At 39.8% G+C, this 25,325-nt stretch overlaps 1 protein-coding gene across 1 annotated transcript in view; it reads left to right on the top strand.

Annotated features, from left to right (window-relative positions):
- The window catches only part of LOC119785698 (hepatitis A virus cellular receptor 1 homolog), a 33,306-nt gene extending 10,227 nt beyond the window's left edge, over positions 1-23,079 (top strand). Inside the window, exons 2-8 of the mRNA XM_038288464.1 lie at positions 17,597-17,830; positions 18,675-18,749; positions 19,020-19,081; positions 19,371-19,458; positions 19,854-19,981; positions 20,205-20,229; positions 23,037-23,079. Of these exons, the coding sequence (XP_038144392.1) occupies positions 17,597-17,830; positions 18,675-18,749; positions 19,020-19,081; positions 19,371-19,458; positions 19,854-19,981; positions 20,205-20,216 (599 nt within the window). The 3' untranslated portion in view covers positions 20,217-20,229; positions 23,037-23,079. The remainder of the gene's footprint in view (positions 1-17,596; positions 17,831-18,674; positions 18,750-19,019; positions 19,082-19,370; positions 19,459-19,853; positions 19,982-20,204; positions 20,230-23,036) is intronic.
- Positions 23,080-25,325: the final 2,246 nt, after the last annotated feature.

Here is a 25,325-nt window from a genome sequence, read left to right as displayed (position 1 = left end):
AAATCAGTGTCTGTGACCTGTTTTCATTTTAAAAAAAGAACATTGGCACAAACCTAGCCTGTATGTATTTTTTGTATGTCATCGAGAGTATTTAAATGATTTTCAATCAGAAAAAAAATTTGCGATTAAAATGCGATTAATCGCGAGTTAACTCAGGCATTGATGCGATTAATCGCGATTAAAAAAATTTAATCGATTGACAGCACTAATATATATATATATATATAGTCCTGGTTTATATCAGCATTATTGGTGCTTTTGGCTGCGCAACACAGTGGACACTGTCAGTTAGAGAAATAGATTGATGCACAAATTTCATGCATCCAAGCAACGTTTAAATAAACAAAAAAAAACTGCTGCCTTTGTCAATATTTATCAGTGGCGCAGTTTAAGTAAAACGCAGTTTTCTAAGTTGGTTGCAGAGGGCAGTATAGTGTCACTTCCGCAGTAAATGGCGCAATTGTCTGTCGCTCAGAGAGCAGTAAAGTCTGAAAGTAGACTAAAACCAGTAAAGTGTAATAAATTCCTTTAATGGATGCAAAATTAACTTTAAAAAGATTTTTAGGTGAGAAGGTGGCTGTGTAAAGATATATCTGATTGGTTTATCAAAATATGGCTTATTTGTTAATGGAATAGAGGATGATATTTTATTTCCGGTTGGATCATCTAAACAAGTGGTCCTCCTAATTGGCAATTATTCTATTGATATGTTAACGTAAGGCCTTCCTATGTACTCCTTCCGTTAGCTATCTTATTTTGTGCATTTGCAATTTCAGCGTTTATCCGTGGTGAGCTACGGTTCCAGACAGTTTTTAAAGCTCACCTTTCTCACCGCAGTTCTTTGAAAATGGCAGCGGGTCTTAAGAGAAAAAGTGTCTACTAAGTGTATGAGAAGAAAAGAAAGTTCTAAGAAGAGGCAGAAATATCCTAGAATAATTTGCACGGAGAACTCTCCTTAGAAAGCATTATGGGATTTGCTGTCACAGCGGCACCATAAGCTGTCGCTACATGAATAATGACATGGCGCACGCACCGCATGGTTGACAGGGAGTTACATGACCAACGGAGCAAAAAGTAGTGATCATCTGTCCAAACGGCCAGTTATCTGAGTTCACACTAAAGTCCACTATAGAGTCCCCGCTCTATGTAGTGATTGAGGGATTTAGGGGTGGATGTTCAGGCAAAGTAAACTTGTATGAGCTATGAGAACAGCAATGTTTAAACATAGCATGATTTAGTTTTTAAATGCATTTGGATCTTTAACATTTTAACAATAAAAAGTAAATTATGATACAACTTTAAAACATTTATGTTGTTTTAATTTTAAACTATTTCACATAAGATTTAATAGAAATTAGCTATTTAGTGACATTCTGAGCTGGTTTAATTTTTATTTGAGGGTTAAAATGAAATGATGGTAGGAAAAGAGATTAGGCACATTGTGTTTGTTGTAAAAGAAAAATAATAATTTCTTAAGGCAATGTTCAGATACAGGGTCAACAATAGCATCAGGATTATCTCTGTGTATTAAAATAGGCCTACTGAAAATTTTAAAAGTGAAACTCAAGTAAAGAAATTCTACTGCAATCTGCTCCCCAGTACCTGGTGTGGGCCCCTTTTGTATGAATTACTGCATCATCTGGTGTGCCATGGAGGTAATCTGTCTTTAGTTCTGCTGAGATGTTCAAGAAGTCCATAGATTTCCTACAGGTTCCAGGTGAATGGCGTCGCCTGGCGATTCCTGTTTCTTGCCCTGAATGATTCTCATCAAGCCCCAGATCTTTTTTTTACTCTGGAAATAAATTAACTGAGTTGCATATCGTCTTTGACAATGTCATGAGATTGCTATTTAAATAAAATAACAATGCAATAATGACATAACAATAGCATATTTTAAAGGATAAATGTTGGCAGTGCAAAATAATGGTAAAGTTTAGATCTGTGCATATGTGATGCATACTCCAGTTTAGAGTTCAACACTCTGATGGTAACAGGGAAATGCTGTTGCAGAAACTGGTGGACCTGCAGCTCTGTTTGAAGCCTCTTCCCAGAGGGCAACAGGGAGAACAGTCCATGGTGAAGGTGTGAGGGGTCACTAATAATGTTACAGGCTCGGGACATGCAGTGCTGAGAAAAAGTGTCCTTAAAGGAGGGAAGAGGATCCCCGATGATCCTCTCTTCTGTCCTCACCACTCTCCTCATGTTCTTCCAGTTCGAGGTGCTGCAGACTCCACACCACACAGTGAGACAGCTGGTCAGAACTCTCTCTCTATGGTGCTTCTGTAGATGGTTTGTGAGGTTGGGTGGGGACAGGTTGGCTCTCCTCATTCTTTAGATAGGATAAGATATAATTTATTGACCTCACAGTGGAGAAATTTACTTGTCATATTGGCTCAACAGTCAAAAGAAGGTGCCAAACGAGGAAAAGGTGCATGGGGTATATACAGTGCATCTACATATATATCCATAAAAGCAGAAGTCTCATATTTAGTAGGATTATTACACAGGTAATTGCACAGGGTATTACTTTAAAGCTTATTGCACAGGGTATTACTTTAAAGGTTATTACACAGGGTATTAAATAGTGATTGCACATTAGTTATTGCAGTTACAGTGCCACATTGTAAAGTCTGATGGCATCAGGGATGAAACTCCTGCGGTAGCGCTCCTTTTTACAAACAGGGTGTATAAGTCTTTCACTACAGGAGGTGCTCAGCTCCTCTGCAGTCTGGTGCAAGTTGTTAGTGTCATAATAGATTTAACAAATCTGACCCACATGCAGAGAAACCACTCAGAGAGCAGGGGAAAAGTTTAACAGGTTTATTGAAGGAGTAAAACAGGAGATGGATCTGGAACTCAGTGAGCTGGTGACCCAGAACTGGAAGTGAAAAGGGAAGTTAAGTGATCAGAATCTTGGAAGCTCTTAGATTTTGCAAGGTTGGGAACTCACGTTTGAGGGGGGCCTTATTAGTCCTTGAACCCAGGCTGTGTGGTAAATCCAGAGAGTGGTGCACACGTTGGAGGGTGGACAGGTTGACAAGCGTTGGACCCGGAGTAGTAATGGAGCGGACTGTCACTCGGATTTCCGATGGGTACCTGAACGGAACATATGGAGGTTTTCCCCTGCTCACTGTAACTCGGTTTTTTCGTTCCAGAGGAGAGAAGGTCCAGGAATCCAGTAACACAAGAAAGCTTTCTACCGGGGAGCAAAGACAAAAACTTGTTAGACTCAGAGAAACAAAGCTAGATTAGACTTAGTAAAACTCAGCTTGGCTAGAGTACCCAAAAGTGGCAAACACTCTGGCCCCGAGGTAGTGACAGCCCACTGCTAAAATACCCCTCCAGATAATGGTCCAATGAGCCGCAGGTGTGCAGGGAGGGACAGCGGTTAGATTTCCTCACCAGTTTGTTCAGTCTGGTGAGGAAATCTAACAGCCAGTTGCAAAGGGGGGTGCTGAAGCCCAGGTTTCCAGTTCTCCTACCAGATGCTGTGGGATGATAGTGTTGAGCACTGAACTGTACATGTTACTTTACAGGAAGTAAAAGGATTTATTTGCCCTCTTGACCAGAGATGTGTTGTTCACAGACCAGGTGAGGTTTGTATGTGATGTGTACCCCCAGAGATTTGGTGCCAGATGCTGTGGGGGGATGGTGTTGAAGGCTGAACTGTACATATTGCAATTTTTGGCTTCAAAGAATGTGCTAGAATGCCCAAGGTGGCTTCACTAAAAATCTCTTTTTCCCAGTTAAATTTCCTGAGATTCCCTTGCTAGCATGTGGAATAAACCCACAATGTTATACCAGTTCCAGGAGACTTTTCTCGTTCAAGTCAGGCCAGTTAAATCCTGATCTAGCTTTCCCCGAATGAATTGCTTTCGTTTGACAGTCCTCTCAAGTATGTAGTTATATTTGTTACAGGTTCAACTTTTTCTACCACACTGACCCTCTGTGGCCTTCCGTTCTTGTGGTGATATTGTTGAAGACAATCAGATTTAACAAAAGAAGACACAACTGTCGTGACCTGAATTGGCATCTAAGGCAGTAACCTCTGCAGGAGGAGACCTCAGGTTAGAGACCTCATCTATCTGGCTGAGGATGATAATGGGTGAGTCATTAACCTGGTCTTTTAGTTTTGTCCATGCCCAGATGATGAGGTTGGTTTCAGTCAGTAGGATGCTAATGAGATGCAGCAGGCGCCGCCCAGAAAGTCCCAGGAGCTGGTGTCTCAGAGGTCGGAGGACAGGCAGGAGATCCGAACCGAGCAGACGAAGCAAGACAGGATAATCCAGAAGGCGAAGCCAAAGCCGATGTGGAAGACATGCTAACTAAAATGTTAGAGCTGTACATTTACAGTCATATGTTTATCACTGCATGAAAAGTGAGATTTTCATCCCCGTAAACTCCCGTAGATCTCCCTGATTTTCGTCAGTTAACGACAATTTGCAACGCACGCTTGTCGCCGTTTGTCGGTGCCACAAATTGTCGAAAACACACTCTGACGTATGTGGAGAGCAATCAGCTGTACTAATGGCCCTAATTAGCATATGAATGCAGCGAACCCGCGCGGCTGGCCAGGTCTGGCTTGAATAACCTACTCAGTATTGGCTGAAACCACTATTCTCAAACAAGTAAAATCGCTCGTGATTGGCAGCAAAACCACACGTGGCCACGCCAGGCTTTAATTTTCTTACTGAGTATTGGACGGAACCACTTCTTTTTAAACAAGTAAAATCGCTCGTGATTGGTTGGCATATATATATATATATATATTTACATATATATTTACATATATATATATATATATATATATATATATATATATATATATATATATATATATATATATTTGTATATATATATATATATATATATATATATATATATATATATATATATATATATATATATATACAAATTAGTGCTGTCAATCGATTAAATTTTTTTAATCGCGATTAATCGCATCAATGCCTGAGTTAACTCGCGATTAATCGCATTTTAATCGCACATTTTTTCCCTGATTGAAAATCATTTAAATACTCTCGATGACATACAAAAAAATACATACAGGCTAGGTTTGTGCCAATGTTCTTTTTTTAAAATGAAAACAGGTCACAGATACTGATTTATGCCAAAAATAACAAATACGTAGGCAAAAAAAAAGGCCCTGAAAACAGGCTGATGTAAAAGACAGTCTTTACAGTTAATACAGTCTTTTGAACAAAGACAAGCATTTTACCCTACTGCTATAAAATTTAGTAGAGTTAACATTAGATGTTAATTAACCAAGATAATAATGAACAATTTTCAATCAATACATCAAAATCAATAGACCAACATCACTAGATGGAGGTAGTCTATGCTCTAGAAAGTTACTTTTCAGCCTCTTAACAAAAATGAGAACACACACACAAGCACCCACCCACCCACATACACACACACACACACACGATACCGACCTGTGTCGTACACAGACGGCAAGAGTGTCGTAGCAGATTCCATTTCACCTCAGTAATCTGTTTTCTCAGCGTATTTCAGGTTGCTACTAGTTACCAGACACTCAACTTGTTTGTTGGTGGTGGGGCTTAAAGAAAAGGCACTAGCGTCACCCAGTGTATGAGCGTCTTTTTCCCTTGAGGAGCTCCGCTCTGGAAGCCTATGAGAAATGCATACACTGGGGGAAAATAGCCCCGCCTTCCCGCAGGCTGCAGCGGGATGTACTTGGAAAATTGTACCATAAAACCACATAGCGTTAATCTCACGTTAAAAAAATTATCGCCGTTAAAATGGCGTCGCGTTAACGCGATAATAACGCGATAATTTTGACAGCACTAATACAAATATATATATGTAAATATATATATATATATATATATTTGTATATATATATATATATATATATATATATATATATATATATATATATATATATATATATATATATATATGTAAATATATATTTATGTATATAAATATATATTTATTTATTCATATATTTATTTATTCATATGCTGTATATTCATGTTATCCTACACTACTACACTATTATTAGGCTATCATCAAGGACATGAATGAATTTATACAGGAAATGAACATTTGCCAGGAAGATGTTTATGCAAAGAAAGAGCTTTATTAAAACACACACAACTATATACAACGCGAGCATCTGCCCACACATGCATATCCAAAAATTACAACTCCGTGAACGGTCCGTTTGCCTCCTCGGGGTTGGAGGTAACTGGCAGCATTCCCTCTGAGGCAGGTCCGATGTGCAGACGCTTACTGTGCGTGGCCCTGTACTTTGGCATTGCTTCTAACCGGGACTGCAGCTTAACACAGAGTTCAGAGAGATCCGGTCTACGAAATGGCAGCGGCCGTACAATCCATCCAGAGACACCGCCAACGACGCCATCTTCTTCATCAGACATGAGGTCGACCGTGGCGGACTTCCAGAGTTCCACTTCCTCATCGGCTAGCACACTCTGCCTCGATTTCAGCAGCTGTAAAAAAAAAACAATGAATCAGCACTATGCGATGGGATGCACTGCGTATGGACACAACACATCTATCAATGCACCTGAAAAATAGTCACCAAATAAAGTCTTACCCTCTTCCTTCTAGCTCGACTCCGAGCAGAATGCTTGGCAGCTTCTGCACGCAACGTGTTCGCTGGCTGCGTATATCTGAAGCTCCTGCGTACCGTCTCATAATACGTCTTACAGGCAGCTGGAAAAAAATTAAATGAGAGTGGTATGAATAATAGGAGGTCACCGCCTCATTATGAGGCGAGATTAGTCTGTGAAAACAAAATGTACAGTTATGATCGGTATCTATCCGTATCTATTTCCTTTTACCGCAGAATGAAAGCATATTCTTTCAATCTTACCCTTGCTCCGGTTCATAGCGCCTGCAATTTGTCTCCGAGTTGTGAAGACGGCGTACTGCTTCCTGTGAATCACAAACAATACACTTTAATAAAGCTTGTTCTTGCAAGGCTACTATTAGCCGTAGTTTTAGGCTAGGCTGCTTTTAGCTTAGCTTAGCTAGCTAGGCTGCCTTTAGCTTAGTTAGCAGTAATCGAACATATATTTACCGCTAGCTTGGGGTTGTGCACCCGTCTTCTCTTCCTCGAGTTCGTCTCTCCCGCACAGTTGTTCGACTGCAGAGCCGCCATCTTGTCCTCTATGGACAGCAACCTGGAGTGTACCGAATTCTCCAGCTGAGTGAGCCGCTCATTCATGTCGGCAGTATGTTGGGCAAGCTGACGAGACAGTCCACTGATAGCAATCAGCAGTTTTGTTCTCGTCAGTCTGCGGACTGGCTGAAAGTTGTGGATCGCGTCCAAGAGGAGTTGAAGGCGAGTTGAACGCGAGACGTCGTCCAGCCATTGATCACGTACCAGCAAAATCCAAACAAAGGAACTGGAGATAAAGTTCTTCTGACAAACATGTCTGCTTGCCCATAAGCTCACACGTGATTGGACGAGCAGTCGAAGGCTCGTCAGGCTCCTCCAATCACATACAAGGTCATTGTTTTACGGAAGGACTCACGAGAACAGCTCGTGTCTATCATGTTTTTTTTTTTTTTTTACATAGAATGTAAAAAATAAATAAAAATAAAACAAGGGAAACAAACACATAAATAAATAAACAAATAAATAAAATAAACATAAAATAATAATAGCTAGGGGTTTACATTGAGTTTATGGTCATTTACAAAAGTGTATAATTTTATACCATTTTTCCTCTTCATAAATATAAATTTAAGACTGAAAATACAAACAAAGTTCTTTAAGATAAACGTTGAAGTTTGGCTTGGTCCTCATGTATTTGTTTTTGTGAATGTAAAATTTCCCCATCATAGTAACACATTAAAGGCTAGGTCCTGCAGGTTATCTGTCATTTCTAGTCCAAACAAAACGTTCTCTTTGTCCAGATGAGAAGGAGAATAAAATTTAGATGAACACCAGAAGCAGAAATCTTCCCAGAAAACTTTAATGTACATACAATCGTAAAAGAGGTGACCAACAGTCTCAATTTCACATTCACAGAAGGTGCAATCATTTTCTTCAAAAACCAAAACTGAGCCTCAGAAATTCCTTGGAAGGATAAATGTCAGTGATTATTTTGAAATGGACTTCTTTAACCTTTTGGAGCAACAGGAAACTGTAGATATTTATTCCGCAGTTTTCCCAGTTTCTCTTTTGGAAAATGCTTGGAGATTAGGTTTCTGTGGGATGTATCAGGATGAAATTCCTTGACAAACAAACTACGTATGACATTGTTGGTCAGCTTTTTATCAATAACAGACTGACCGTTGAGTAACAGAGAGGGAAGTTTTACCTGGACATGGTTTAGGAGTAGGTTGTATGACATTATGATCAGAGGCTGAGGAAGGGCTGATTAATATATTATATTGTTTTCTGTTGTTTATTTTGAATTTAGAGCAAAGAGTTTCAAAAGGTAAAAAATTCCCTTTGTCATCAAGAATGTGCATTATCGACCATATACCACTTTCTAGCCAGCTCTTGTAAAATAAAGACTTGTTCCTGAATAGGACATATCGGGAGTTCCATAGTGGGGTGTTATGAGGACTAAAATTATGCTTAAATATTAGTTTCCAATAAAGTAAGAGGCGTTGATGAAAAGAAGAAAGTTTAACAGGAAGTTTCTTAGGATCAAAATCACATTTAAGAAGGAAGTTAATTCCTCCTAATTCTATAAATAATAAGTTGGGGATATGAAACCAAAAACTATTTTCATTTTTCAGAAAAGATTTGAGCCAATTCATTTTAATCATTCCGTCTAAACATTCAAAGTCTATTGCTTTAAGACCTCCATCATTATACTCTTTAACCATTGCTCCTTTCCTAATGTAGTGTGTCTTGTTTTTCCAGATAAAGTTTAAGTTAATTTGATTTATAGCTTTAATTGCATGTTTAGGAAGGGATATGGAATAAGCTGGATAGATAAATCTTGAGAGACATTCCATTTTTGTAAGGAAAGTTCGACCAAAAATTGATATGTCACGTTGAGACCACAAATTCAAGTTAAGTTTACATTTATCTAAAATATTCCAACAGTTTACATTTTCCAGTGATTTATTGTCTTTGGTGATGTGAACACCAAGATATTTCACTGCAGATTTAACAGGGATGTTATGAATAGCAGTCTGGGAAGAGTCGTGTATCGTCGCGTGTATCATGTAAAGATGGCTTCATCCCCATCCGGACAGACATTTTTATGGAAAGCCAATAGAAGTTTGGGGCTTGCAGGGAACAGACACGTCATACCCAGCATCATTTCTGCCAGTTGAGCGCATTGCTAGAAGATGTGCGGTTAATACATTCTCTGTGCATTTAAGTAAGACCAAAGAAAAAGCCATGGTAGTCATGCCACTATGCACAGTAGTTGAGCTCTAGGAGACTGTGATCTCTGCAGACCCCTCATTCTGATTCTAATGTTGTTTGCATGGAATGCACATTTTACCTTGCTGATTCTGATTCACATTTTACCAACTGATTCTGATTAAAACAAATTTTTGAAATAAATTCTTTTGTGTATTTTTTTACATAACATTTGCCATTGCTAATGGCATACACAGTAATCTAGCGTACTTTAATTAAATAAATAAATTCAAGCTAAAATGTAAGAGTCTATAATTAGGCCATACTGAGCCTGATCTATTTGTACCATCTATTTGGGGGATATTTATTGCCACACTTTGGGCCACTTAACACCAATTTAGCATCTAATAAATGAGGCAGCCTACCTCAGCATTGTTGCTGACCTTATGTCCTTATGACCACAGTGTACCAATCTTCTGATGGCTACTTCCAGTAGGATAATGCGCCATGTTATAAAGTGAATCATGTCAGACTAATTTCTTGAAACTTTTCCACTTAAGTAATTGTGAATTGAGCATATTGACAGACAAAATTTAATTTTTTATCTTAAGCCAAACATGACAGAACACTCTGGCCAACAGACTAACCCAGCGGAATCACTCAGGAGGATGTTGGAGCAACAACAAACTCTCATTCAGAGCCACGACACCGCGCTCCGTGAGTTAAACACACGTCATGACCAAACTAATCGCTCTTTACAGGAAATAGCAGGCTATCTACAAAATGCTACACCTGGAACGGAGACCATTCAACTTCCGGTTCAAGAAGCAAATCCTCCTCTCACGTCAGAACCCAGTCCGTCGTTCTCTGAATTCCGCCCTGCACTTCCAGAAAAGTTTTTTGGCAATCCAAGTAAGTGTAAGGGATTTTTGTTCCAGTGTAAACTCATTTTCGAGCATTCGCCGTCAAGTTTCCCTATTGACAAGAGTAAGATAGCCTTTATTCTGTCTCAATTATCCGGAAAAGCCCTCGAATGGGCGGAAGCCAGATTTTCTTCTGAATCTAGTTTTGATTGTTCTTTTGAGGAATTTATCAAGGAGTTCATGCAAGTATTCAACCAAGACACTGATAAGTCCACATAATCTCGTGGTCTTTTGGAATTTAAACAAGGAAATAGATCTGTAGCCAAATTTTCAATCGACTTCCGGGTTAAAGCAGCTGCTTCCGGATGGAATGAATCTGCGCTCAAAAGTGCTTATTTCCATGCTCTAGACGAATCAATTAAGGACGAGCTGGCCACTCTCGATGAGCCAGCAACCTTGGAAGAGCTCATAAGGTTAACAATCCGCTTGGATAACAGACTGCAAGCCAGATTCAAGTCTAGATTTAGAAGCCATGTTTTTTCTGTTTCTGCCCCAGCAGCTAAGACTAATGACACTTCTTATCGCTCAGTGTCCTCTGAGGCTGAGTCCAGATCCAAGAGCCGAAATCCACCTGTATCTGTTCCTGTATCAAAGACTCATTACGTCTCTCCCTCCACAGAATCCTCAGAAGTAGAGCCTATGCAGATCGGTCATACCAGGCTCACAACCGAGGAGAGGCAAAGGAGATTTAAGGGGAACCTTTGCATGTACTGTGGAGAACCTGGTCACTTTGTTTCTACCTGCCCAGCTAAGGTAAAAGCCGGGGTCCGCCAGAGGAAATGAGGAGTCTGGCGGACCATCTTCAAACTGAGAAATCTCCTCGCCTGCTGTTACCTGCAACTCTGTTTCTCACGGATCAATCCCTCACCCTTTCTGCATTCATAGACTCTGGATGTGAGAAAAATCTAATAGACTCTAGTCTGGTTCAACAATTGAACATAGAGTCCACCCCATTGAATAAACCTCTGAGAGTCTCGGCCCTCGACGGTAAAAGATTACCTCACGTCACACACCAAACTAAGCTGCTCGAACTGTTAATCTCTGGTAATCACAGAGAGACAATATCCTTTTTCGTGTTTCCATCAGCCAGTTCATCCATAGTTCTTGGTTATGAGTGGCTTCAACATCATAATCCACCCATCAATTGGTCCAAGAGACATGTTGAATCCTGGTCTGCATCCTGCCATGTTTCCTGTCTCCGCTCTGCCGCTCCTTCGACTCAGTCTTCGGCCAGTTGTCAGGAGGCTGACCCGCCTGATCTTTCTTTAGTACCTAGTGACTACCACGGCCTGGCACCAGTCTTCAGTAAGGTCAGTGCACTTTCTCTTCCCCACATAGACCTTATGACTGTGCCATTGATCTGTTACCTGGGGCGTCCCTCCCTAACAGTCGACTCTATAATATCTCCAAGCCCGATAGGGAAACCATGGAGAAGTATATTAATGAGTCCTTGGCCGCCGGCATAATTCATCTCCTCTTGGGGACGGTTTTTTCTTTGTGGGTAAAAAGGATGGATCTCTGCGACCTTGTATGCATCTGCCTTTGAACCCGTTCAAGGAGCTACAATTTTCACAAAGTTGGACTTAAGAAACACCTATCATCTCCTCAGAATCGGAGAAGGAGACGAATGGAAGACTGCATTTAAAACTCCTCTAGGGCAATTTGAGTACCTAGTTATGCCTTTTGGTTTGACCAACGCCCCTGCCTGTTTCCAGGCCCTGGTTAACGATGTTTTGAGAGATTTTCTGAATATCTTCGTTTTTGTATATATTGAGGACATTCTGATCTACTCCAAAAACATGTCTGAACATAAGAAACACATCCGTTTGGTTCTTCAAAGACTCCTTGAAAACAAGCTGTTTGTCAAAGCTGAGAAGTGTGAGTTTCACCGTCCTTCTGTCACCTTTCTAGGTTTTGTGCTCAAGGGCGGGCAGGTGAAGCCATCTGAGGACAAGATCAAGATGGTTCTGGACTGGCCCACTCCCGAGAACCACAAACAACTACAAAGGTTTCTGGGGTTTGCAAATTTTTACAGAAGGTTCATCCGAAATTACAGCCAGACAGCTCAGCCTCTGACTGCCTTACATCTGTTAAAAGTACTTTTCACTGGTCTGCGGAGGCTGAGGCTGCATTTAAAAAACTCAAGGCTCTGTTCTCTAGTGCACCCATCCTCATCCAACCTGACCCCTCCAAGCAGTTCGTTGTGGAGGTGGATGCATCTGATTCTGGGGTGGAGGCAGTCTTGTCCCAAGTATCTGATTCTGACCAAAGAGCTCATCCATGCGCATTTTTCTCCCGCAGACTTTCTCCCGCAGAGCAAAATTACGACGTCGGAGACAGAGAACTCCTAGCAATCAAACTGGCTCTGGAAGAGTGGCGGCATTGGCTGGAGGGTGCAGAGCATCCCGTTCTGGTATGGACAGATCACAAAAACCTATCATACATTCAATCTGCTAAGAGATTCAATCCCCGTCAGTCCCGTTGGTCATTATTCTTCTCATGATTCAACCTGATTATCTCCTACCGGCCTGGCTCCAAGAACATCAAACACAACTCTTTCACACCTGTATTCTCCAGACAAACCTGAAACTCTGGACTCTATTCTCCCTGCCAGCTGCACGGTGGCTACCGTCTCCTGGGAAATTTCTGATCTAATAAAACTGGCCCAAGCTTCTGAACCCGACCCAGGTAACGGTCCACCCAACAAAACCTATGTTCCTTCTTCTGTCAGGTCCCGTTTCATCCACTGGATGCATTCATTTAAATTTTTAGCTCATCCCGGTGTAAGCAGAACCATTGTCCTGATCTCTCGCCGTTTCTGGTGGCCATCCCTTCACAAGGATACGAAGGAGTATGTCCTAGCCTGTCCCATCTGCGCTCGAAATAAACCTTCACACCAACCTCCCTCTGGTCTTCTCCACCCGCTATCTGTTCCATCTCGCCCCTGGTCCCATATCGCTGTGGATTTTGTGACCGGTTTGCCCGCATCTAGAGGTATGACCACCATCCTCACTATAATAGACCGATTCTCAAAAGCCTGCCATCTTGTTCCCCTCAGGAAACTCCCGACTGCCTTCCAAACAGCGCAACTTCTCGTCAAACATGTTTTCAAGCTCCATGGTGTCCCCCAGGAAATTTTGTTGGACAGAGGGCCTCAATTCACCGCACAGGTCTGGAAACACTTCTGTTCTGCTCTTGACACTAACTTCTCTCTAACATCAAGTTATCATCCACAATCCAACGGTCAAACAGAACATCTAAATCAGGAACTAGAATCAACCCTATGATGCTTCACTTCAACCAATCCGATCTACTGGAGCCAATACTTTCACTGGGTAGAGTACGCACACAACTCTCACACATCTTCTGCAACCGGTCTGTCCTCTTTTGAAATCTTCCTAGGTTATCAGCCACCCTTGTTCCCCGCCGATGAAAAGGAAATTTCCGTTCCATCTGTTCAGCACCACATCTGCCGTTGTCATAAGATCTGGAAAGACACCATTGCCGCTCTGAACCGGACATCTGCCCAAAATAAAAAAATATGCTGACCGCAAACGGCGTCCTGCTCCCACCTATACACCCGGACAACAGGTTTGGCTCTCCACACATGACATCCCTCTCAAATCCATGTCCCGTAAACTCTCTCCACGGTTCATCGGTCCGTACAAAATCGAGTCAGTCATCAACCCGTCTGCCGTCCGCCTGCATCTGCCATCCTCACTCCGGATCCATCCAACATTCCACGTCTCTCAGATTAAACCTGTCCTGACCAGCCCTTTGTGCCCTCCGTCCGACTCCCCTCCACCCGCCCGGGACATTGATGGTCACCCTGCTTTCACCGTCCGCCGGATCGTAGACTCCCGTCGCCGAGGCCGCGGCTGGCAGTACCTGGTCGACTGGGAGGGCTACAGTCCAGAGGATCGCACTTGGGTTCCTGGATCCTTCATTCTCGACCCTGCCCTGATCAAAGAATACCGTGAGTCTCTGCCATCTACTTCGTTTGGACCGCCAGGAGGCAATCATTGAGGGGGGGGGGGGGGGGGGGGGGTTTACTGTTGGGATCTGGAGGTCTGTCCACTTTCTCCACCAGAGGGCGTACAAGAACTCCTGGAGCCGGAGCTGATTGCACCACCTGTCGCTCATCTGCTCATCAGGAGATCCGTATTTAAGGAGGCAGAGGACTTCTCTCCAGCGCCAGAGTGTTTGCCAGTAACGGTTAGCAAGCCTGAGCCAACCAGCCTGTCTGAACCTCTGACTCCCTGATAACCTGAACCCGAACCTGATCTGTTCTCTCTTCTCTGCTTCCTAGATTGAACCTGCCTGAAACCTGGAAACCCTGAAGAGTTTCTCTGCCAGTTATTTGCCAGTCCGTTCTCTGAAGAACCCTGGAGAACTATTCCTGTCAAAGTTCTGCCTGCCCGCTCTCAGAAGATTCTGGAAGGAAACTCAGATCTGTTATCTGCCAACACTCAAATTAAGCTCTGCCTCTGCCTAGCCCTCAGCCTGCCGACAGCCCCTGGACCCTCTAGGTTCCCCCCCTCTGCCGCTCAGCTCAACTCCAGAACAGGTACAGCCTTGTTCAATCTCAACCTGCAAATTACCCGGACCTCCACTAACTCCTCTGTCCCCCTCTGCAGTGAACCCACTCGTGACCAGTTCTGGATCTGATAATTCTGTGTGCTTTTCAGAACCCACTCGTGACCAGACGAGTTCCCCTTTGGATCTGTTAATTTATTGTGTTCAAACATTTCAATAAACGTTTGAACTTTTCTCTTGCCTCTGAGTGTTCTGCATGTGGGTTAGGCACCTTAAGCCAAACATGACATTAAATAAATAAAGTATTGATAGCACAGGCAGTTCCAGATTAGAGAAAAAAAAAAAGAAATACCTTTTGCATTGTTAAACCTGTTTCTGTAAAGTGTAACCCAATGCATCAAGAATAGAATTCAAATTTATTGTCTATACATTTTCACAAGTACAAAGCAATGAAATGCACTCCCTGCGTGTGACCCATCCCCTTGGGGAGTAGTGGGCTGCCACTGTGCGGCGCACAGGGAGCAGTGTGGGGTTCAGGGTCTTGCTGAGGGAGCCAGGGTGGCAGTCTGTGGGAGTGGGGCCTGATGCCAAAACCTCTACGATCCAAGCTCTATGCCCTAACCACTAGGCCACCAACCCTCCTATGAAAAATTATAGTTTAGGTTTGCAGCACAAGTTTTCCTAATAAACCTCTTTGATGCCACTGCTATGTACTTTCCTCTGTGTTTTTCTTACTTTTGTCTTTTTACCAAAATGAGATATGCCTTGCTCACATTAAAACATTATAATATTCATCAGCTGTTTCATAGATATGATATGGATACATCTATTAATTTACTTGATCTAAAAAAGAAACAAGGAAAACTGTTCCTGAAACAATACTTTTCCTGATCTAATAACCAACAACTGCTTGTGATTCTCATAAAGAAAAAAAAGGGTCTATATTAGGGCTGGGCAATAATTCAATAACGATATATATCGATCGATAGACGTGTGGCGCAATAGAAAAAAAGAGGGTCGATAAAAGTTCGATAAAAAAGAACCGCAGTTTTCCTTCCTTCTCATTGTAGCCTAGCATGTAGGTTTATGCTAGTCACTGCTTCCTCCCAACCAATCACAATCGCGGACCCAGGCACACCGTCACCAAGCGCCGCCCTCTCAAACCACAACACAGAACACGAGAGTCGGAGGAAATTGTTTCAAAGAAGGGTTTTTGTAGTTCGCCAGTTTGGCAGTATTTCGGTCATGGCAAGTCGGACAAAAAACAAACCAGTCATCTGTAAAATGTCTCGGGAACCAGTGAAAACGAAGTCTGATAACACAACCAACTTTTTTTTTTTTTATCATCTCAGCCGCTCACACCCGCAGGAGTACGAGCTGTGTAGGCCCCGACGCGGCTCTCCTCCAAGGAATCTTTGGGAATTTCGGGAAAATATATATATATTTTCAGTTCTGGGCAGTTTCCCAACAATTGAGAGAAAAATGCTGAGGGGCCAGAAACTTCAAAGTAATAACTCAGGTTAAAGCAGGAAACGGGGGCGGCGGCGGTGGGGGGGATTTATTTATTTGTTATATTCATTTTGGTCACTTTAGTTTATTCTTTGTCAATATTTAATAACATAACCCAGGTCTCTTAAGTTATTTTTCTTTAAAACAATTCTGTTATGGTTAAAAAAATTGGTTAAATAAAGATTTAATTCGAAGTCTGTGTTTGTGTTTTTTATTAAAATTAAATCATTTAGCAATATTATAAAAAAGTCCAGGCAGAGCTGCACATAAAATATGGTTTCAAATCTTTTCAATAATTATCGATATCGATCAATATGCATTTTTTTTTATCGATAAGCTTTTTTTCTATATCGCCCAGCCCTAGTCTATATTAGTAAAATTTTCATCAATATTTTCAAATTGCACCAAATTTTAGAATCTATGATAATCTTCAGCATTTCATTGAAAGATTAAAGCTGATAATAAAACTGCTAACTGTAGAGAAATACAGAAACTAAGAAGACCACCTGATTCTGTCCTCAGGGTTTTATTAAAGGATGTGAAGAATATGAAACATTATCTGTGGTTTTAACAGCAATAGACTCTCTGACAGACTCGCTGTTGAAGGCTTCCTCTTTATTTCCTCAGTTTGGTGCTTCCTCTCAGCTGTAGCTCTGGTGAACGCCTTTCTTAATGCAGTGAGTTTGCAGCTGTGGTGACGGTCAGAGTTTCAGCAGCTGTGAATAAAAACATGTTGCTGGGTGATGAAGGTTGGTTCATCATGAAGGTCTTGCTGCTTCTCGTGCTCCTCACAGGTACTTTTATGTTCTGTTATTTGTTAAGCTAAAATAAACAATAATTGGCTCATTACCATAACTTTTATATACTCTGGTGCCAGTTAGAGGTATATTACAGCTTTAAGTGTTTCTACAGGTTTTTTTTTTTTGTTTGTGGTTCCCTCATTTTACTTATATGTATTTTCTAATAAAGTTATGCTCTCTGTCTGTAAGATCTGAATCATGAAAAATGTTAATAGAACTAAAGCAGCTGAAGTAGGACATAAATATCTGACCAGAGTTTAAAAGCTTTTACTTGAAAATGCTGAAGTCAATCATCAACATGCAGTGACTGTAAATTACATCAAACAGTGTAACTATAATTAAACTTCTTTTATAACAATGCATAAATGTGCCAAAGATTGTTTTATAGAGTGGCAGATAATTGATACATAACAGATATCATATTCAGATTTTAGATTCTAGAACAGACATTTGTGAAACTAAACTATTTAATTTTTGTTTTTCAGTGTTAGGATGTGAAAGCATCAGAGTTGTTGGTCAAACAGGTCAGAATGTGACTCTGAACTGTAGATATGATATCATTAAGATAGGAGCGACATATGCTTGCTGGAATAAAGGAGACGTTTCTCTGATGATCCTGAACCTCACTGAGGAAGATTCTGGAGTTTATGGATGCAGAGTGGTGATACCTGGGTGGTTCAGTGATCAGAAACATCACTTTGTGTTGTGTGTTGAAAAAGGTGAGAAAATACAGATATATATTTAAAAAAATATTTTCCAAAGATAGTGTGCTAAGAACACTGTCATAAACTATCAAAATTAATATTCTAATGTTGTAATGTGACCAAGGCAGATTTATTTGCATAGCTAATATTGGTAATAAGACTGAAGTAAGAAACACACAGGAAAAGAACATAGCAGTGGCATCAAAGAGGCATTTCAAGAAAACCTGTGCCTCAAACTTAAACTATAATTTTTCATAGGAGGGTTGGTGGCATAGAGCTGATGAATATTATAATGCTTTAATGTGAGCAAGGCAGATTTATTTTTATAGTTCATTTTGGTAACAAGACAAAAGTAAGAAAAACACAGAGGAAAGTACATAGCAGTGGCATCAAAGAGGTTTATTAGGAAAACGTGCTGCAAACCTAAACTATAATTTTTCATAGGAGGGTTGGTGGCCTAGTGGTTACTTCCATGGAATGGCACTCTGGCTCCCCTGAGCAAGACCCTGAACCCCACACTGCTCCCCGGGCGCCGCCCATTGGCCGCCCACTGCTCCCCAAGGAGATGGGTCACATGCAGGGAGTGCATTTTGTTGCTTTGTACTTGTGAAAATGTATAGACAATAAATTTGAATTCTATTCTTGATGCATTAGATTATACTTAACAGAAAGTCAACAGCTCTCTGAGAACCACAATTAACTTATTTTATGAACTTTGGGGTTGTTCAGTGAAATATGAAAACTGTTCACATGATTAGCATTTGGAAAGAGAGTTTTTAGTTGAAACTGGGGCAAGATGATTCAATGATCAATCATAATTTTCATAACAAGGTTAAAAATGTTCCTTGTGTATCTTCAGCTCCAGATCTGACCACATCACCTCAATCAGACACAAAGATGCTCACAGAGAGACAAGATGTTGCCAAGACTACAGGTAAAAAACACAAAAACAGAAATCAGTGAAGACCACCAACATCTACTAAACCACAAACCTCTAAAACTACTTGAAGACTCAACAGCCAGCATGACTTAGCCTGATGAAAGTGTGAAAAATGTAAATCGTTTACTGTTTTTTTAAGGAGAAGCTGATGCTGGGAAGAAAACATAATATTTTTTTTTGCATGTACCACTCATTAGCTCCTTTCTGTTTTCACCCTGTTGACGAAGCTGTTCTAAAATCGTCCACTCTCATTTCCTCATCCAGCAGATCTCATGACCACAGACAACCTCCTGACTTATCACAGCACCAACAGCATCAGAGCTAAGGTGAGAAAACTATGAAGTTATTAGAATAACCAGTGGACCCTGGTTTATCTGACCTTGATTGTTTATCTTACTTAGATGAACATTAAATAAGATATTCAAACTATAGATTGTTTAAAGGTCTCATATAACATTCATCTGAAGTAAAACTTGCAAAGAGTTAAAGTTCAAAGATGGATGTCTGATTAATATAAAACACAATGAACATGTCAAAGCCTTCTTCAAAGAATTTTGAAATGGATGACCATCAACTGAGTTGATCAACAATTTCTGTTTCTGTTTGTGGCTTCAGGACGTAGGCAGCATGCTGTCGGAGTCACAGGCGTGTGTTCTGTTCTTCGTAGTGGCTCTGGTCACTGCAGCCGGATTCTTCATTTATGGTGAGTTTGCTCTGACTGATTTAGCAGCAGCCAAAATGTTTGTTCAGAGGCTGTTGGAAATTATCAATTTGATGAATGAGGTGATGACAAAAGAAATCAGCTGGTGTCCTTTAGAGACTTTAAACCAATATGATTGCATTTTCTTATTGAATTATCTCTTAAGATGGTTTTTTGTCATCATCCAGCCTTTCCAATGCTTTGCTTTTTGTATTTTTGTTGGAGTTTATCTGTGTCCCCAAATACAACACTTGTTAAAAGTCTTCAGGGTTAATAATTTAGCTAGACAGAACCAGGTTTAAAGAAACCCAAACCTCCAAATCCACACAATGACAAGACATCAACTGTGAAGTATGGAGGTGGATGATTGATGATATGGGGTTGTTCTCCATTTACAGGACCTGAGCCTTTTCCAGTCATTGAGTCGACCATGACCACCGCTGTTTATCAACATGTTCTAGAGTCTAATGTGAAACCATTTGGCCATCAGATGAAAACAGCTACTGAGATCTTCTTTCTGGCAAAGGTGATTCTACAGACTTTTGGATCCTCATTTGGATTTATTTGCTGATAAATATTTATAGATTTAGTGTTCATATTTGTGTTTTATACATAAATTTGATCCATTTAATTTGGGGTAAGATTATTCAGCTGACATCCAGTGTACTTTCTTACCTGATGATGAATGAAGCATTTTTTTTTATTTATTTTTTTTAATGTAGTTTCTGATGTATTTTATTTCTTTGCAGCAACAAGATTGAGGCAACTTAAAGTGTGAGTGTCTTAGAGTTTCTTCATCTGTCTGAAAACAAATCCTCCAATCAGTTTGAGATGTTTATAAATTGGTGGTTCACTACTGTAATTCATGATTTTATCACAGTTTCTGTTCCTGGACACTATACATGTTGGTTAAATTTCCTTCCTAACTTATTTTCCCCCACAAACTTTTAAAGAAAACAGAGACTCTATACAAATTGTTTTTCTATCCAACATAAATTTTAGTAACACTGAATAACCTCAGGTAATATCTAACATTATTGATTTTATCATGTTGTGGTGTCATCTACTCTGTGTGATGTTTTTACATTCTTGTTTGAAAATTTCGCTCTGATTTTCCTCATCTCATTAGTATTTATATCCATCATCATCTCCCTGTTTCTGAGCTGTTCCTCAGTAGATTGTGTTCTTTAATTTAAATCATTTATTTAATCAAACGCCAAAGATGATAGACACAACTAAAAATCTCATCATAATATCATCATGCTCAGCTTCTAGAAAGGAGGGAGCTCTACACCACAATGGATCCTCTGTGATATCATAGAGGTATAAACAGGCTCGGACTGGGAATGATTTTCGGCCCTGGCATTTTTCCATCGATCTATCTTCAAGCATCAATCGACAGCAATCACCAAGTCTTCTATAATCTAACCTTTTCACTGGCTTTGGTTATTATCAAGGGCACGACCACTCTTGCAGGAAGCCACCCAGACACCCACTCACACATATTAGGTCTACAACGTAAGCCGGAGTGTTGTAAAAACACCAACATAAATCATTACAATATAGAGGCAGAAAGGCAGGTCTTCAATAATGAATACATGAAAGCTCAGCAGTGTGTAAGTATCCACTGCAAGTCTAGGTGGCATTTGGGCAATGAGATGGAATAATGTAAACACCATGGTTCCATCAGTCAACGAAACCAGCAGTCCTACTGATACTACTACTATTAAGATTAATAGTGGTGAAGTGGTGAATTGTACACTTTGACACAGAGCCGTCATAGTCAATTGAATGCCTTCCAAAGCCTTCACACTAGGTTACAAGCATCACACGACTCTTCTATCTTGCTTTGAAATACCTTTTACAGTGATATTTCACTCTCTCCATCAAGAAAAAAGCAAAATATGAAGGCACAATGAACCCCACCTTTTAGTGCAAATGAGCCACACCTACTTCAGCCAACCTACTTAAGCAAACCTGTGAGCCCAAGTCAACATGTTGCAGTGAGCAAAATCAAAAACTAAATGGCCTACCTTGATGCTGTCTTGATCGCAGGACTTTTTGCAAGTTTAAAGAAAGCATTTTATCTTAATTAAAATTTAGTTTGTTGCAAGGATTTTACAGTTTAAAGAAATTGAAAAACTACACCATATGCCAACTGTCACAAGGATGTGCATGACAAGGAAGGGATATATACTGCATGCATCATTTAGGTAGTTAATATTGTTTTACTTCTTGAGCTCCTTCAGTTATTTATTGTCAGAAGTAGGTGCTTCAGCTAGAGAGTAAGCTTTGTGGCCTTAGGATTTAAGGAGGACCGGCTCTTGCAGCCTGAAATTAGGACCGGCCAACCGGGCAAATGCGCTGTATCAGAGATTACCAGCCCGAGCCTGGGTATACAAACAAAGCAGCTTTATTTCCCCCTCGTGCTCTGCAACTGTTGCACTGGTGAGAAGATACATGTGAGCATCATATAACCCACTGAGGGAAAGACTGCATCTTCCAAAAGAAATCTTGGATCCAAAGTGATGTCCGGTCTACTGCCTGCATATGAGGCTGTACCCCAGGTGAATATCTGATCATAGATTCTCTGATTAGAGATGGGTCGGTCTCTGATTATATCATTGAAACAATTTTCCCCACTTCCTGAAGAAGACTATTAAAACTGCAGCTCCTTACACTTCCCCAATAAGAACTCACCCCAGCTGCTAGACTCGAAGTATTCCCCATGTCTCCCTCTCCATTGGTCCTGTTGAACATGAAAAGTACAGTAAGGAGTGTTTAGGCAACTAACCTAATTTAAATAATGCTTATTCCATTGTGTTTTCTTTGTTGTACATTATGTTTTTTAAGTTAGAGCAGATTCCCGAGCTGCCTAATAAACCTTTCAGTGCTTCAGGCAGTTTTGGAAAGCTGGTGATGAAAGAGTCACTTTGTTTCAGCAATTTGAGCAAGAGCTACTTCAGTGTTACCTCTTTTCCCTAACATTCATAAATATATCACTGCATAGTCCTGGTTTACATCAGCATTAATGATGCTTTTAGCTCTGCAACACAGTGGGCACTGTCAATCAGAAAATAGGTTGATGCTCAAATTTGATGCATTGAAGCAACGTTTAAATAAACCAAAAACATTGCTGCTTTTCTCAATATTTATCAGTGGTGCTGTTTAAGTCACACGCAGTTCTCTAAGTTGGCTGCAGAGGGCAGTATTGTGTCACTCCCTCAGTGAACAACAGGACCTGATGGTGGTTTGTCTGTAGCTTAGAGAGCAGTAATGTCTGAAAGTAGAGGACTAAAACAATTAAAGTGTAATAAATTCCTTTATTTATTTCAATATTAACTTAAAGAAAGATTTTTAGGGGAGAATAAATAATATCTGATTGGTTTATCAAAATATAGCTTAATTGTTAAAGTAAACCAGCGTTTTCCTTGGAATTATGTCTCTGATGTAGTTTTTAAATGTTTTATCGTCTTGAACATTTTCAACAGTATAAATATATATATTTCATTGAATATTAAGCATTCATTTATTTTTAGTTCTAAACTAATATCTCTCTCTCTTTTTTTTTTTTTTTGCAGAGCATGAGGTGACAAAGTATGTATGTGCAGCGCTGATGAGGCACGTGCGGGAAATGTTTGTAGTGTTAAGCTTATAAATACTCACACGGTGCATCATGAAAATGTTGGCTTGTAAGGCTTCTTGAAGCTTGCTTTATTTAGTCGGAGAAATGCTGGTGTAACTTGTTTTCAGTGATTTGTTTAACGGTGCGGTTGAAACGGTCCAATTTAATGTGTTTGTGAAACTGTTGCACGGGGTAATTTTTGCATCTTTCTTCTGTGTGTGATTAAATGGACTTTTATAGTATTCCACAGTTAAAATTAAATTTCATAGGCTACGTTATGCATATGTAAAACAAAATAAAAATCACTCACTGGTTAATTATTATTGCTATCTAAGAATTCATGTAATCTATGGGGTTAAATAATCTGCATAAATCCGCTTCCGTTAAAATGATTTAATACGTTTTTTGATGCATTTTCTTATGATAATTAAAACCTAAATGGTCTTAATTTAAAGTTAAAAACATAGTCTATTTTCATAAATATATTTAATGATGCATTTCTCAGAACTATTACAATGTGCAATATGGTAAATGCTTTGTTTGGTTTCATTTCTTTTAAAGGTTTTTCACCTGCTTAATTAATTGATTATCTGTAAACAACACAAGAAGAAAAATAAAAAAGGAAAAGATGAAACAACAGTTTGGTCATTTAGTGGAATCCAGTTTAATGTTCAGCTTAATACAACCCTTCAAGTGTTGGAATAGCACAGCAAAGATCAAATCACTTGACAGTTACAATTAATCTTCACAGATCACAGAAGGATAATAATTAGACTGTAATCCCTGATCCTGCTGAACTAGTTTCTTCATTTCCAGCTTTATTTATATTTAAACCTCCCCTCTCACTGCAGCCAGCAAAAAATAATTAATATATAGAGGAAATTAATATATTTTCTGAAGTTTTTCTTCAGTGCCGCTTTTTTTCATAGTTTGACATTTTTTGTGATTCTCAGTATGTCTTTGTACATTATTGCATATTTTAACATCTTAACTAGAAAAATTAAACCTATGGTTAAAAGAGGTCTATGCCGGGTTGTTGAAATATGTGCAGTTTATTTTTTGATCAAGAGATGATAGCATATAGATGGATCAATGTTAAATATAACAGTTGCAGAATTCCTCTTTATGTTTAACTGTAGCTTCTTTGTGCTTTTTAAAATTAAACACCAATATATCTTCATCACAGACAAAATATGGTAAAACTAAGGCTTTGGTTTAAATTGTATTTTTCTTAGAGCAAGTTAAAGAATAAAAGCTGTGTGCACTAATCTAAATAATGTGAAACTGCAGTGGCAACTTAAAAAGAAAAACCAGAGATGCCACAATAGGCTGTAGTATGGGGTACTGGGTACAGCACTGTTGAGACAGAGACTGATCAATGTATTTCCACATCAATTAAGCAATTCAAAGATGCTTTATTGATCCTTAAGGGAAATGAATTGTTATAACTCATGTTGTTTTTATCAAGCAGTTGCGTAGATGTTGGTAGCTGCAGACAGGAAGGATCTTCTGTTGCGTTCTGTCTTGCAGCAGATGTTGAAAAGCCTTTGACTGAAGACTCTCTGTTGTTGTTCAACAAACATCTAGAGTTGTTCATAATGTTATTTAGTTTTCTCAAGAAGTTGGATAAAGATAACATTCTCTCCATCAGCTTGTTGAGCTTCTTTCAGTCCTTCGCTCTGATGTTGTTACCCCATCAGATGATTGCAGACTTATAGAAGATATGCAGCATACTGCTACAAACACAAAAGAACCAGGCTTTGTAAAGACGTACAGTCTGCTCTGTCCTTCTAGAAGGCTCCACAGTTGTTCTCTAGTCCTTTTTTCAGGTGGACACAGAGGTTTATACTCCACATCACTTCTAGCTCTTCATTAGATTCTAACCTTTTGAATATTTGTCTATTACTCATAGAATAAGCTTAATCAGTTCAATAAACTGTAATCAAATAGCAAACACTTTATTTTAGTTGATAATCAGAATAATCTATCAATAAAAAAAGCTGCACCCCTGGATCACTTCATGATGGCTTTCGGTTTTCTTTGCTGCAGAATTTGCTTGATGCTATACCTGCAGCAGAAAAGGAAATAATAACCACAGATATTTTTTCTGTGGTCTCCATATTTGTCTTTTTACACCAGTCCACCCAGCAGGTGTTTGTTGCAGAAAAGGGTTCTGCTTTAACATCAATAAAAATATTTAAAACGTTGTAAAGATCAGATACAGGAAGCATCAGAAAAGAAGATC

This window comes from Cyprinodon tularosa, unplaced genomic scaffold (assembly GCF_016077235.1).
Source record: "Cyprinodon tularosa strain WSP-4 unplaced genomic scaffold, ASM1607723v1 ctg256, whole genome shotgun sequence".
In the NCBI taxonomy this organism is placed as follows: Eukaryota; Metazoa; Chordata; class Actinopteri; order Cyprinodontiformes; family Cyprinodontidae; genus Cyprinodon; species Cyprinodon tularosa.
This window is presented reverse-complemented; position numbering and strand designations above follow the sequence as displayed.